This window comes from Corvus brachyrhynchos, unplaced genomic scaffold (genome assembly GCF_000691975.1).
Source record: "Corvus brachyrhynchos isolate BGI_N302 unplaced genomic scaffold, ASM69197v1 scaffold43, whole genome shotgun sequence".
In the NCBI taxonomy this organism is placed as follows: domain Eukaryota; kingdom Metazoa; phylum Chordata; class Aves; order Passeriformes; family Corvidae; genus Corvus; species Corvus brachyrhynchos.
In genome coordinates, this window is record NW_008237353.1 from 206,471 (window position 1) to 222,079 (window position 15,609).

At 42.1% G+C, this 15,609-nt stretch overlaps 1 protein-coding gene across 2 annotated transcripts in view; it reads right to left on the reverse strand.

Moving 5' to 3' along the window:
- Positions 1-277: 277 nt before the first annotated feature.
- Positions 278-15,609, reverse strand: part of ELOVL2 (ELOVL fatty acid elongase 2) — a 35,705-nt gene continuing 20,373 nt past the window's right edge. Inside the window, exons 4-8 of one of the 2 annotated variants that reach the window (XM_017730645.1) lie at positions 6,027-6,104; positions 4,702-4,873; positions 2,785-2,909; positions 1,190-1,324; positions 278-549 (exon numbers count right to left, since the gene is read on the reverse strand). In XM_017730645.1, coding sequence (XP_017586134.1) covers positions 421-549; positions 1,190-1,324; positions 2,785-2,909; positions 4,702-4,873; positions 6,027-6,104 — 639 coding nt within the window. In that variant the 3' untranslated portion in view covers positions 278-420. The remainder of the gene's footprint in view (positions 550-1,189; positions 1,325-2,784; positions 2,910-4,701; positions 4,874-6,026; positions 6,105-15,609) is intronic. The other variant, XM_008630879.2, reaches the window with a different exon arrangement.

A 15,609-nucleotide genomic window follows, 5' to 3' on the forward strand; every position in this document is an offset into this window, starting at 1 on the left:
TTCCTGACCTTGGCTGCAGTTCAGCTGGATGCACTGGGTGCATTGTGAAGCCTTGCCTCAAGACCTCTCACATGCCCAGAAAGTGCTCACCCTGTTAGTCTGAACAGAGTCCTAACCTTTTGAAGGCATTGATGGATTTATCCATCAAGTGTTTCATAAGGCGTTTTTGTGTCAGCATTAGAGATCAGAAAGGTTTTCTTTTTCATATGAGAAATATCTTGGCTTTCTTTTTCTGATGGTGATCTTTGACAAGACAAGTAATTCTACTCATTTTGTTAAAACCTAGATAGCAGTACATTAATAAGTGTCTGGTACAAAGAACTGATAAATGTAATCAAATAGGTTTTAAGCTAAAGCTTGTAATTCAGTCTTTTTTCTTCTTTTTCTCTTTAGAAAAAAAGATCATAGGAAACACTATACTTATTGTGCCTTCTTATTATTCTGCAATCCATTGGCAGCAGCAAAGTAGTCCTTATGGAAGCCATTCTTGATTTCTGTTGTGACAGGGGTTTCCTTTATAGCTGTTCTTGAAGGTGCTTTCCGGTATGTCTGTAAAAGCAAAATCCAAAGTAAACACTTGGGTTCCTTTAGAGCCTCCAAACCACTACTTATGGTTAACTGTAAATGGAGCTCTCTGGTGTTTGTTAATGCAGATGTATATATTTTCTTCTGATGGCATTAATGGTGCTGCAGTCTTTTTGCTGCTGTGGGTGATGTTACTTTATTAGTCTTACTGTAATACTTCTCAGTATCGAAAGAGATTTCAAGCCTTGTACACTAAAAGCTTCGTGTATACAGGCAGGCTAGAGCACCCCCTGCTAAAAGATGTTGAAGTAAACAAGGCAGAGACAGAGCTGTTCATTTCTTTTTTTTTTTTTTTTTTTCTCCTAAGGAGGAGAAAGACTCAAAAATTTGCCCACCAAAGCAAATTTGACCTCCTGTGTACTGAATGCAGTACCTGACTTGTTATACAAGTGCAGAAGAGCTGAGCTGCAATGAGGAGGTCATCACTGCTAAATAACTCTCTCTGACATGATTGTATCTGTTATTCTTAAGTGACATATATATTTTAATACTAACATATTTTAAGCACTGATGATCATTTTACATCTGAGTCCACCCAGACTGGTATCCAAAAAGTTCTGTTTTCCCTACCCTTGTCAGAGAGCTCTCAGAGAGGACTGCTTACCTTAATGTAGAAGTTGATGAAGAGAATGACCAGTGTGGCCATGTAGGAGGACTGGAACATGAGGCAGCCAAATGGGAATCCACATGGCTTCACAGCCGCACTGAGTGTGTGCACAATAGTGAGCAGAAACTGGATCTGTGGAGTGAAGGTAATGCAAGAGTATTTGCTGAGAAAGGGTCACTGCTAGCTGAATCAGATACAGCAATGTCCCCTAGTCCTGCTCTTTGAAAGTTTGAGTACTCTTGAAAACTATCCCTTTCTAACCTCTGAATGTATTGTGAGTTAAGTTAAAATGGTGCTCTTGTGAAATTAAATAAAGCCCTAAGGGGTCAGAGGTTTCTAAAAGTAGGCCTAGTTGACAAAAGGGAAGCTTTTTTTTTTCTCCCCTCTCAGATTTAGTAGGTGTTGTTCTATCTTCCAGACCTTGTTGTGACAGGTACAACTGGTGTCTCTGTTGCTGGGTAGAAACAGGAGGAAACTCTCAAGACTCCTGGCAATAGCTTTAGAAGTCTGAAGGGCAGGGATGATAATTTATAAAACTTACCCATTATTGTTATAAACAAAATAGACTTGACTTGAAGATTAAGGTCAATAATTGACAATTAATAACACAGAAGGATAGCAAGAAATAAAATTAAAAACCTCTTTCAGGGGGATGGGGTTTGTAGTCAGCCTGTATTGCTTTGGCTTTGCTGCTCCCTTCTCCTCACAGTCTTTCCCTGCTTCAGTCCTTCCCATGGGAGAGAGTCCTAATGCGTGTGTTTCCCACGGGCTCCAGTTCTTCACAAACTGCCCTAGTGTGGGTCCCTTCCTCAGGGTCCAGTCCTTCAGGAACAGGCTGCTCAATCTGTGACTCCCCATGGGGTCACAGATTCTGCCAGCAAACCTGCTCCAGGGTGGGCTCCTCTCTCCATGGGTCCACAGGAACCTGTTTCTCCATTGGCTGTATCTTCCTTCAGGGCAGATGTGTCCATTGCTGCAGCAAGAGGTCCTCCATGGGCTGCAGGTGGATCTCTGCTCCCCTGTGGACCTCCATGGGCTGCAGGGGAACAGCCTGCTTCACCAGAGTCCTCACCACAGGCTGTAGGGGACTTTTTGGCCCTAATTCCCTCCTTTTGCTTTGACCTGGGTGTTTGCAGGGCTGTTTCTCTCATGTTTCTTAGCTGCTGTGCAATATTTTTTTCCTTTTAATAAATATAATACCACAGAGGTGCCCCCAGCTTTGCTGATGGGCTCAGCTTTGGCCAGTGGGGAGGGTCTGCCTTGGAGCTGGCTCTGTCGGACAATTTTTGTGACTTTTAAATAAGTTTCTTCCACAATTAAGGAGCAGTCATCTTCTATGCAATAGTTCAAAAATAATAGAATTTTGTGGACTGAAGAGTTTCTACTGTTTGTTTTGTACAGAAAACACTTCTGAACATTATTTTCTTTATTAAGTTATATCAGGCTGCACTAGTGACTTCTGCCCCATGATAGTTCCATTATACTTCAATTCTAACTGGCAAATAACAATATCTACCTATCGTTCATTTAGTCCTCTCTCGTGTTTTGAAGGATTTTTGGTAGTTAGAAATGAGAGTAAGACAGATACATACCAGTTGTGCCTGAGTGAGGTATTTCTTCCACCAGAGGTACTTGCGCATGGAAGGGATGACTGACAGTCCGTAGTAAGAATACATGAGCACGTGGATAAAGCTATTCAAAGTGGGTCCAAAGAAACCTATAAAAATCCATCAGGGAAAATAAAAAAAACCAACTTAAATATGAACTGCTAAAAAGTGAGAGAGGATATTATTGCTTGTGATGTCTCTTGCATATGGTAAATATTCCTTTCATGCTTACTTCTTGCTAAAGACTTTCCTGATTTGTAGAGGTGCTTTCCTAGGGACAACTGAAAAACCAAATGATACTTCCTAGAGGGTTTTTTCTCATGATGAATATTCTGTTATTATCTCGTATTTTTTTTCTCCTCCACTTTTTTCTATTCTGTAGTTTACAGGCTATTTTTTTTCCCTCTCCTAAAATTCTTCTTGCTATGAGTCTTTCTATTATTCCTGCAAGCTTTGAACACTGCTGTGGATGACTTTGCTGCTAGTATGCAGCTTAGGGCCCTGGGAGACACCTGTACTCCTGCTGTCTGATGCAGTAGCAAGGGCTTTACTCTGAATTAAACCAGCCTCTTGTGCCTGTGTTTGATCATCGCTCTTGTTTTGTTCTTTGGGTCTTCTGCTAGATGCACATTTACAGAATTTCCTCCCAGATAATACCTTGCTACTCTTACTAGTGAATACTAGTATTCACTAGTATTCATTTAGTGAATACTAATTCTAGAGGAAGTTAATTATCCTCTGTACTTCACAGGCTATGGAGGAGTAGCAGCACTACTCTGTGCAGTGTGCTCATGTGTTTGATGGCAGTGCTTCAGTTACAAGATGGACTCACCAGTTGTCCTGATTTTGCCACTGATTAATGACGTAGCTACCGATTTAATTACAGTAGTGTAGTACTAGTGCAAATTGTGGGGACCAGGTTCACATACATCAGAAAGCACAAACCCCCACTGATTTGCTTATACCTCTAGAAATAGCTCCTAACTGCTATGAAATCTATGATCCCTGTTTCTGCCTGTAACAGTGATTTACTTTGATTTTGTGCTGTCCACAGCAAGTGCCAACAAATGTGAATTCTGCTTTTGGTTCTGAAAAAGACTTGCAAACAAGTTTCTTTACAAAATGTTACAATGGACTGAGGTGACTCCCTTTAATAGGTTTCAAGAAAACTGGTGGTTTGTTTTTTTTTTTTTTTTTTTTCCTCAACTTTGAAAGCAGCGCCACAGGAGGCCTCTGGCTGTGTGAAGCCCTGGAAAAGTGCACATGTTGTGAGACAGCTGAAGTAGTTCTCTGCTGTTTGGACTTCTTATATAAATGCAAGTGACCAGCCTGTGGCATCATTGATCCCTTCCTCAACAGGGAAGATGATGATAGTTTTACAACAATTTCCTAAGGATGTATTCTGATATGAAACAGAACAGACTCAAACTGGTATATTAATTAGTGACTATGTAAGTAAAGTATCTTGCTAAAGCACAGATTGATGCACATGGAAGTCGAGCTTGTAAAAGGGCCATTGATTTAATTTGTTGTGATTGGTAATGGCTTTAGCAGGGTCATGAATTCTCCCTGCATCTGCTTTTGGAGTAGGTCTCGTATGTGATGGCTCTTGTGTGCTACTCAGTGCTGTTATGCTTAAAAGAGGTTTGAAGAGAAGTAAATACATGAGCTTGTGGCAGCTAACTGGAAAATCTAGGGCCTAACACTGGTATTTTTGGTCTGAACTTTTAACCATGCTTTTAATTTTCCTGTGTTCTGCAGGTGGTCAGCAGTTCTGAAAGGCTGTGAACCCTAAAGGTGATCTCATATTGCACAGTGACACAATTCCTTTGTGTGGTGATGTGATTCCTCCCCAGCTGCTGCTGACTTAGACCCCAGCTGATGAAGCTAACAAAGACTTACTTTGCCCACAAGGTATCCAGTTCAGAACACACCACCAAATGTTAAACATAGTGGCGTGGTGATACACATGAAGGAAGGTGATCTGGCTGCTTTTCTTTCTCAGTACAAAGAAGATAGTGTCCGTGAATTCAATTACTTTGGAGAAATAATACCACCACAGCACCTTGGCTACCTGTACAAGCAAGAACAAAGGAGCAGGAGATCAATCTCTGTCCATACAAGTGCTTAAATATTGCTGTACTACTTCACTCCCTAGGCATGCAATTTTCCAGAAGACACTAATATACTACTGAAGGAGAAGCATGAGCTCTGGCTTCAATTTTATTTTGCTTCTTAATGAAGCAGTTTTTTTAAAAAACACACATCATCTTTTATGCAATTGTGTAAATATATAATTGTCAAAATGTAATTTAAGAAATATAAACTTTGAGGAAGGGTTTTCTAATTGTTCTGGGTTTTTTTTTCAAAGATATAGTTTTGTGGGTTTTTGTTTTATTTTGGGGGGGGGGGGGGCTTTTTTAAGGGTGCTACCAATTTCTTGACACTGAACAGATTTTGCTGCCAGATTATTTTTTTTGAAAAATCTAAATTTGATACCCAATGCAATTAAATATATTCTCCTCTAGAGTAGAGATGTTTTATCAGAGCTCAGGATGTGCCCTAGGACAGTTAAAGACAGTTAAAACATAAAGGAGAAAAACATTTCTTTGAGGAGGAAAAAGGTATTTAACTGACTTTTTCCTTGTCATAGCACAGACAAATTTTGAGAGTTGGGGAAAATTATATACATTAACCAGTCTTTCTGTCCTTGGGGTCTAATGTCATCTGGAAAGTAAACCTGATGTGGGGAATAACAAAGGGTTTAATACATGGAATTACTGTGATGCAGAAGTAAGGGCTGAAACTACAGATGAGTCAAGCCAGCAAAATGTCTCTGCAGTTTTCTAGAGTTTATAGTTGGGCTTAAATCCTGCTCCTGCCCAACAAGAGTTACATTTTAGATGACTGATTTTTGTTCAAAGTTTTTAAATTATGTAATTCTCAGTTTTAATAGGCAACACTATTTTGACTAGAGGTCTTGATATGTGGCTTTTCAAAATGCTTCCTGTCCTGCTTTCCTCTGCAAGGATGCACCTATATTGAATCAAAAAATGTAACACTTCTTGTTTTCTACCAGTTGTTAGGCAACCTGACTAAAACCCTGATGTTAGAGATGTTACTGAGAGCATCCTTCTAACTGCCATGAATGCAGAGGTGTTGCATCAGGGATGTGGAGGGGAATGACTGCTGTGGATGCTGAGGGCTGAGCTGCTTTCGTCTCTCACCCGGATATCAGCCTCCCCTGCACTGTGGAGGTTCTGGCACTGCAAGTTGTAGCCGCCTTCCCATGTGGCAAGGATGAGCTGGAACAGAAAACAGAGGAATTACATTCATGAACAGATGGAATGGTTCTTTCCCCTGCAATTGTTCTGTCCTCAGTGGTATGTACTGACTCCTTCCATGAACTGATGCTCTTAAACTAGACAACTTGCTAATATCGTCCCTTTTGAAAGGGGGAAGGGCATCAGTTAAGCTGGAGATATGGAATTATGCATTTCTTCTCTTTCTCTGGCTTTAGAGCCTTCAAGGCATCCATTAAAACCTCTCATTACTTAATGTATCTCCAAATCCTTGCTCCAAAGCAAACTCTGGAATATTGTATCTCTATCCTCAAGCAGTATAGGCAGAGCTTAACACAGCTACTTGTGCAAAGCTGTCCTTGAGAAAAATTCCCTGATGCCAGGCAACTAGAAGGCAAATGCCAAGTAGCTCAATGGGAGAAATATCTCCTAATGCCATACATGTCTCCTTAGTGTACACTGTTAAATGCTGGAGGAAGTGAAGGAGAGCAGGCACAGAGCTGAATGGAGGCGTGAATAGGCACACAAGCAACTTCTTAGATTCCGCACATGTCACACAGGGAAGCAGACAGAGCAATGAAATATCAGAGTGCCACATTGGGATGGAGCAGGTTTCTAGAAAACCATATGGTGGTTTTTCATATGGAATATTTTTATAGTAACAGCCACCCTAAAGCACTCAGCAGCCCTTTTAGAAGAGGGAGCATCATCTCTTGCCTATAAATGCCATGCAGAATCCGTTCATTTTGAAAAGGCCTTGCTTGTTCTCAAATGAGTGCAAAGTGGGTTTGGGGGCAAACTGAGAAACTCATGTTCTGGGGTCCCTCTACAGATGCTGCAGTGAGCAATGGTGGGAGAAATGCATTGAAGTGTTATGCTGTAAGCAGAATTGCAAGATACTGAGAGAAGTGGGTTGCTTTCAATTCTGGAGCTATATTCACAGGGGTGGTGTGTGTCAGCACAGAAGGGATGACTTTTCCCTCTAGTTCATGCTGAAAAGAAGTGTCCTGTGTTGAATGTGTGGTAGTCCATACAAAAGTGAAGCAGAGATATTCTCAGTGCTCACACTGAATTAATTCCTGGAGTTAAATACATTAAAAATTATTATTGATAATATTTGGAGGATTAGAAAGTAGCCTAGAATGCTTATTATAAATCCACATTAAAATGCATTGACACCTAGAGAACCAGGGTCTTCTACAATTTTTTTCTGAATTCAAATTCAGGTTGTCCCTGTAATATGAACTTAGCTGGTTTAGGTGGCCAAAATAACCTATAGAAATTACAGAGAGAGATGACAACAGTAAATGAGTGTTTTATAGACAACTGATGTGTAACAATTGAAACAAACACATTCCTTTACAACCAACTTGTATGTTGCAGGATTCTGCACCTGGGATAGAGCAACCCTGGTGCTGAGTACAGACCAGGGAATGAGAGGCTGGAGAGCAGCCCCATGAACAGGGACCTGGGGGTCCTGGTCAATGGTAAGCTGAACGTGAGCCAGCAGTGCCCTGGCAGCCAGGAGGGGCAGCCGTGTCCTGGGGGGCATCAGGCACAGCATCACCAGCCAGGCAAGGGAGGGGATTGTCCCACTCTGCTCTGCACTGGGGCGGCCTCACCTCGAGTGCTGGGGGCAGTTTTGGGTGCCACAATATTAAAAAAGACATTGAGCTATTAGAGACCATCCAGGCCATGATGATGGTGAAAGTTCTGGAGGGGAAGCCATGTGAGGAGCTGCTGAGGTCACTTGGTCTGTTCAGCCTGGAGAAAAGGAGACTGAGGGGAGACCTCATTGCAGGCTACAACTCCTTTGTGAGGGGAAAAGGAGGGGCAGACACTGACCTCTTCTCTCTGGTGACCAGTGACAGAACCCAAGGGAACAGCATGAAGCTGAGTCAGGGGAGGTTTAGGTTGGATATCAGTAAAAAGTTTTTCACCCAGAGGGTGCCTGGACACTGGAACAGGCTCCCCAGGGAAGTGGTCACAGGACCAGGTCAAATGGAGTTCAAGAAGTGTTTGGACAACACTCTCAGGCACATGGTGTGACTGTTGGGGTGTTATGTGCAGGGCCAGGAGTTGGAGTCAATCATCCTGATGGGTTTCTTCCAACTTGACATGTTTTATGAAACTTTTTTGCTGGTGCTGAGCAGTTAAATCAGCTCAGTAGTATCTCAAGGTTTTGGGGTGGTTTTTTTTTTTCAAGTATTTAATTGATAGGTTCCATGTTGGAAAATGAGATGAAAAAACCCTTAGAGGCTCATAAAGAAAATATTCCTTTTCAACATCAGTTTTTTAATTTGGTAATCAGGAAATCTGCAACTCCTTACAAATAGTCAGCATGCAAATGGAGAGCAAACTTTGGGGTGAGAATACCACTCTGACTGCAGGGTTTTATTTAATTTCTTTTGTTCATTCTTCCATGATTTTAAAAATGCCAGTTTTTTCAGATCATTCTGTTGGTATGTTCCCCAGTCATTTTACTTGGCAGAAGAGTTTCCTCTGGTTTGTGTCTGCATTTCAAGAGCCAGCAGCTTAGACTGAAGATCTTGACTTTTTTTAACCTCAGTCTTTCACGTCAGCTTTTCTGTAGCTCAGCATTTCTATTCTCTGTTGTAGGTGCCTTATACACTACTGCGTCCCCTTTAGGGAAAAGAATTCATTTTGAGTTTTGACTCCTCTGATTTGCAAGATAATTTCCAAGACTTCTGTCTAACTTCCTAATAAAATTAGTGTGGAAATTTGGAAAGCAGAGAGTAATTTTTATGGGATCCTGGTGATCCTAGGCCATGACTTTCCTGTTGGTTATCAGTGATGTGGAAGGTAGGCAGCTCACCCAATGGTGCCAAATGAGACACCTGCATCTCTGGAACAGAAGCCAGCACCTTGACACAAGACATTTTGGTACCAGGTCTCTTTTTCTCTGAAACAAACCCCATACATCACTTTTACTGTTTCAGTCACGTTTCCTTTCCTACACTGAGCACTCACAATGCTGCAGAGCTGATGGTGTTACTAATCACGCAGAGATGGTGCAAGGGCAGGATCTATCGAAGAGATGAGAAATCCTCTCTCTCCTTCAAAACGCAAATTCTCTCCCTCTAGAAAACAATTCTTTGCATTTTTGGCAGCCTATCCTGAAAATAATATTTAAACAAGTATTGTTTGAAGCTATTTGGAAAAACAGATCATGTAAAGAGTAAAGTGCTGCCTTGTGAAAAATTTCTGCTAAGTAGCAACATCCTGTTAATTTTCATATTTTGCTGCTGCCCATATGTTGTTCTTAACAGATTCCTGTTTTTACACAAATAAATGACTTCTATTCATCTACTCAAGTCGCAACAGCACAAGGATTCACACGAGTTGTTTCACCACGTCCGTCCAACTCCTGCCTTAATTCTGTAAATGGGGAATCGGCGTGTTCAGAATTGAAAGTTGGTTCCTCTGTCAGAAGTTTCAGGGGTGGGGGGTGGGCAGCAGGTACCAAAAGATTATATAATCGTCTCACCTCACTGAGTAGCAGACTAAGCATTAAGAGCCTGACCCAGGGGCCTGTGCCCTGCTCATTTCAAGCTTTCAACTTCAAAAATATCACAGCTGTAGCTTGTTTTTCATCTGTTCCCCATAGCTAGGCTAGAAAGGAAAGTGAGGTGATTTTCTGAATAGAAATTGCCATTTCTACTGACTGCAGGTTCTCTGTGCATGGTTGGACTTTCTCAGAGAGCAAATGCCTGGAATAAGCAATAAAGCATTCCCCCTTGTTCCAGAGCAGGAGGAAGGCAGAGGGTGAGGCATCAGCATCTGGCTACATCTGGCTGGTGACCGGTCACCAGCGGTGTTCCTCAGGATCAGTTCCAGGGCCAGCGCTGTTCAGTGTATCTGTCAGTGATCTGGGGCCACGAATTGAATGCCCCATTAGCAGGTTTGCTGATGATATGGAACAGGGACGTGCTGTTGACTCACTTGAGGGACAAGAGTACTTGCAGAGGGATAGAGTGGAGCATTGGGCAGTCATCAATAAGATGAAATTTAACAAGTCCAAGTGCTGGATCTGGCTCCTGGGATGGAGTATCATGGGCACGAGTATGAGCTGGAGGAGCAATGGCTGGAGATCAGCCCTGTGGAAGGGGATCTGGGAGTGCTGGTCAGCAGCAGCTCCGTGTGAGCCATCGTGGGCCCTGGCAGCCCCAAGGGCAAACCTCGTCCTGGGGTGTATTGAGCACAGCACAACCAGCCAGTCAGGAGAGGGCATTATCCTACTGCATCAGCCTCACCTTGAGCACTGGGTGCAGGTCTGGACCCACCATTTAAGAAGATCCTTGAATGTACCAGAGGAGAGCAACAAAGGTGGTGACAGGGCTGGAAGCAAGTCCTATGAGGAGCAGCTGAGGACTTTGGTTTTGTCTGACTTGGAGCAAAGGAGGCTGAGGGGGGTGACCTCACTGTCCACAGCTTCCTGAGGAGGGGAAGGGGGGAAGGAGGTGCTGAGCTCTACTCTCTGGGAGATAGGAATGGTGGGACATGTAGGAATGATTCAAAGCTGCACCAGAGGAGATTTTGACTGGACAATAGGAAGCAATTCTTTACCACAAGGGTGGTCAAACCCTGGAAAAGGCTTCCTAGAGGGGTGGTCAATGCCCCCAGCCTGTCAGTGTTTAAGGGGCATTTGGTCAGTGCCCTTAACAGCATGCTTCAGCTTTTGGTCAGCCCTGAAATGGTCAGGCAGTCCAACTAGGCAGTTGCTGTGGGTCCCTTCCAACTGAAACGGTCTATCCAGTACATGGTCTGTCTATACAGAACCAGTTAAGAAGGAAAGCTAAAAACTAATAAGGAAGTTAGTATTACAGTAATTACAATTCCTCTTAGAAGTCCGGAGTAGTATGAGCACCAGTGTCCTTCTTGTGGAAAAAACCAGAGCAAGATGTTCTTATGGGTATGGTTTTACTGGGTTTTCTAAGGCACTCCAGCCCTCAGACCAATTAAAATGACTTGATATGACCACTATTCTCAAGCAATTGTGGTCTCACTAAGCCAAGTAAAGGAGACTAATCTATCTATGTAGCACAAAAAAGGGCTTAACTTGCAGTGCTGTGAATCGCTTATTTCCCTTGGCCACCGGAGATCTTTGTTAGTCCTTGTGAATGGTAGCTCCTCCCTGGATCTATAGGCTTGGATAAAATAGTCCTACAAGCAGTTACCTGATGGCCACATCCCAAGGAAAGAGTGACTCAGGGCAGTGTCTCAGGAAGGACAGAGAAATGACATTTTCTTTTTTATCTTAAATGAATTTTAGAATGGAATGCCTGAGAAGATTATCAGTGTCTAAAAACTGAGACCAGATATTAATAATCACACATGTTTTTCCTTTTTTTGGTTTTTAAAGGGAGAAACCATCTCCTTGCCTGTAACGTGAGTCACTTCCACAAGCATGCAACATCTGAACTGCCTTGCTATACCCAAGAGGCTGGGGTGAAGCACACCACAAGGTTACTGAGGCCATCATACTTCTCATGCTAACTCAATGAAAAGAGGAAGGTACCATTAATCATCTTCGATTTGTCATTAAATCAGAAGATTTGCTCATGTGTAAAATTTATCATATGAAGTTTTACTTTTGATTTCCCATAAGGTTCTACTGAATTCTATTTGAATGTGCATGTGAGATCCAGAGCACTGCCCTTTTCAATGATCAGGTTAAATGTGCTACTGAAATGCAGAGCTCAGAAAAGTCAGAATGAAAGACAAGGAGAACACAGAGCATGAAAACTGAGATGTGAGGACAACATGTCCAGCTGAAATAACTGCAGGCAAGGAGAGCAAAGTCAGCTCCTCAGCTCTCCAAAAAAATTATTCAAATAAGATAGAGGAACACCTGGTAATTTAACTCTATTCACACAAAGTTCTTAATCAAAAGAGCTGTTTGCTCTTGTCCTTACATTTCACTGCTTTACAATGCACTCTCAGTGACCTTTTGCTCTCTAGGTTTTTCTTTTTCCCACTTCTCCTTTCTTCAAATGATAGAGAAATGCACCTGACCTCTTCTGGTTTCTCACTTTCTTTGTTTTTTCTTGCTGCCCTAAGGTACAAATAGTCTTTCAGTACTAAACAATTGCTTCAAAGAAAGGCTTCATCTCAAGCACCAATACTGATGGATCTAGAATCCTTCTGTACTTCTGTACTTAATTTACATTTGCTAACTTCTGAGCAATTAATGAAGGAGTAAACAATAATTTATCACAATCTTACAAAAAAACCCCAAACCCAATCAAAACAAAACAAACACCAAAAGCAAGATTATGTTGAAGTTGGATTTCTACAGTAAAATTCCAGGACAGTTCGAATTGGTTAGGATCTTTTTCACCTTTCCTCATCATCTGCTCTGTTAAAGCTTTGCTTAGAACTTGTGCTGCACAAATTATCTTTTTAACACTTGCATAGATAGGAAGCAAGTATTTCTGATGTAAGCCCTTATAATGATGGAATAAAACAGAGTTTAAGTGCTCCTTCTGGTTTTGATTTGCTCCTTTTGTTTTTTCTCATTATGCCTAATTCAGGCATTACTTTCTAGTAATATTTGAGATACAATCTCAATTGCAGTGTGAAGGGCTAAAAGTGGTGGCTCATGGCCCTGATCTTTCTGGCACTCCTGGGAATGCTCACACCATCTTGGTATCTACGGATATGGAAGTTATGGTTATAATTCAGAAATTGGACTTAATGTGGGATGAATTTTCATCTCCTAGAAACAGCTGAAGTGCAATTGATTTACTGCTTTTTATTTTATTTAGTCCTGCAAGGTAGAAGACTTTTTTTCTGGCTTCTCTAGAAACGTTAATGCAGTGGGCTGGCAATACTTGTGAGTTCTGCTCTTCTCCCTTTGCTCTGAAATGAGGGGACCTCACATGCAAGTCCTGCTTCCCCACATGGATGTGGTTGCTTGCTTACAAATCCCATGGATTTGTAATAAGTCTGAGAAGCTACCTGGGGATACAGGCAGCTTGAGACATCACGCCACCCCTCTGCTAATGACACATATCTCTAGATCTCCTTTTTAATCTGACCCAAATGGTGCTAGTGTCCTGGTTTTCTCAGTGCCTGATCAACAGAAGGACTTGAGTGAGACCTTGATGACCAGCAGAGATTTGATTTAAATAGGGCAGAGGTGATACTGCTGGGGAAAGCAGCCTAAGACTGTGGCAGAGATTATGTCTATTCCAATTAGTGAGAGTATCCTCACCTGAGTAATTTCAGAATTCAGACATCAGCACTGGTCTCCTGTGTTTCCAGTCTTAATTTATCACTAGGCTTGTGACAACGTGGCCTCTAGTGCCTCAGGCTGCATCCCTGAAGTGTGGTTTGTAGGGACATGAAATAATTTTAAAATATGCACAGATGTGATGGTTTTTCCCAGTAAGATGGTTTACTGCTCATAGTTGGTACTTTTAGCATCTTAAGAAAAGATTTGTGTAGAGAAGATGAATATATTTCTAAGGGAAATTGTTTAAAGTTTTGATTTTTCTTAAAATAAAAAGGTGGTGGCTGTATTTACTTATTCAGGACTTGACAATGTTCTAGAAATTGTTGGATCAGTAGAGTTGATCTGGGTCTATGAGAACCTACTGGTACAGAAAAGTACACAATAACAAACTTCTGATGTGGGTTTCTTTGGTAGCAGCAAAGGTGGAAGGAATTGTCTTCTACCTCCTTGGCAGCTCACCTGCAGCTTGCCCAATTTAAGCACAGGACCTGTGTCTAAGCTTCAGGTACTTGAAAGAAACGTGCTCCAAACCCCGGTGCCAACTTCTCCATCATATTCAGCTGGGAAAGGAAAGCACCTTTGACAACTTCAAGAAAATCTATGTGCCTAACTCAGAAGTATGAATTAAAGTCTTATGAGCTGCCCTTCTGGGAGGCCTTCAGAGGCACCTAACTCTTTGTTGACTCAAAAATTTTGAGACATCTCAGTAGGATGAGGGCAGCTGGGCAGAGCTGTTTATCTTTAGACCTTGTCTTTTGGGGATGGTAGGGGTATCTGACCTTATGCTAATGGCACATCTAAGGTTTGTCCTGCAGCTGTTCCTCCAAGTACTTTGCGGATTGGTTGACCTCAAAGCTCAGAGATAAAATTGGCTCCCAGATAGTTCATGCCCACAGTGCAATGCATGGAGCTCTGGCTCAAAAGAGGAATCTGCCCTTGGAGATTTAAAAATAGCCCTTTTGTTATTACTCTTTGCTATAACCTTCGTCTTCTTGCCTTGAGGTGGAAATCAACTGTCATGAAGTGCCAGCTATAACTAGTCAGGAGGTGAGGGTGAGGAGATGAAGAAGTGAAATCACAGGTACCTCCATCAGCAGTTTTACCATGTTTCTCATTTAATCCATCATGTGGGACAGGCTGTATTTGGAGATACACCCTTCCTTGTGAGCGAGAATTTTTTTTCTTTTGAATGCCTAAGAAGAAACTCCTACATTCTGGAGCTGTTGTAAGAAATGCTGTGTGGCACCTTATAAACAAAACAAAGAATGATGATTGGTTATGGGGGTCTTTTTGGTGGGTTGTGTGTGTATAGGGGAGGAATGTGTTTTATTTCTATTGTAGAGCTTATTATTTTGTGACTTATCTCTGATACAGAGACCAGAGGGGTTTAGACACAGTGAGAGGATGGAGGAACAAAACAACTGTTATAGATGTGTCTAACCAGGAATTGATCCTGAATCACAGTCACTAGAAGGATCAGCTGTGTTTACATAAGGAACCACCATGCAGAATGTGCTAAATACAGGTAACTCTTGCCTTAAAGAGCTTTCTCTCCACAAAAGACAGGGAGCATAGGGGGTATAGAAGCTTTGGAAATTAGACATTTTGAAATATTGAATCACCATGACTTTATTTGGTGCTGAAGATGATTTCTGCTCTCCCATTTGCCTGTTTTTTCTTCAGCAGGGATATGCAGGCTGCCTCAGGCAGGACTGCAAGTCTTAACTTCCATTCTGCTCCTTCACAGGAGAAGCTGTGATAGGAGCCAGGCAAGCAGACTAAGAGAAAATACAGAGCCAGTATTATGGAAGTGTGTTTTGTACAGCATAAAACCAGCCTGGCTGACAGTCCAGAGCAAAGAGTGAAATCTGCAGTAGAACAGCTGGCAGTGCAGATCAGCCATCATGTTCCCTGGGTTCCCAAATTTGCAGAATGTGGGGTTGTGAGCTGGCACTGCCAGCCATGCCCAGCTGCAATCTGGGAGGTGTAAATCAGCAGCCTCCAGCCTCAGAATCAGGGTCTCAAGGGACTAATCCAAGGACTAATGCAACTCAGTGACTGTCTGCAGCAAAGTTAGCCTCAGGAAGGATGGAGCAGGAAGGCAGCTGGACAGGAGGTGGCTAAATACAGTTCCTACCAGGATGTGAAGGTGGTTAAAACCAAATTTGCTTCATTCATGCAAATGAGACCTGCTAAAATTTTCTTTGTTCTTCCATTTATTTACTTGTGGCAGGCCAAATCAGACTGGTA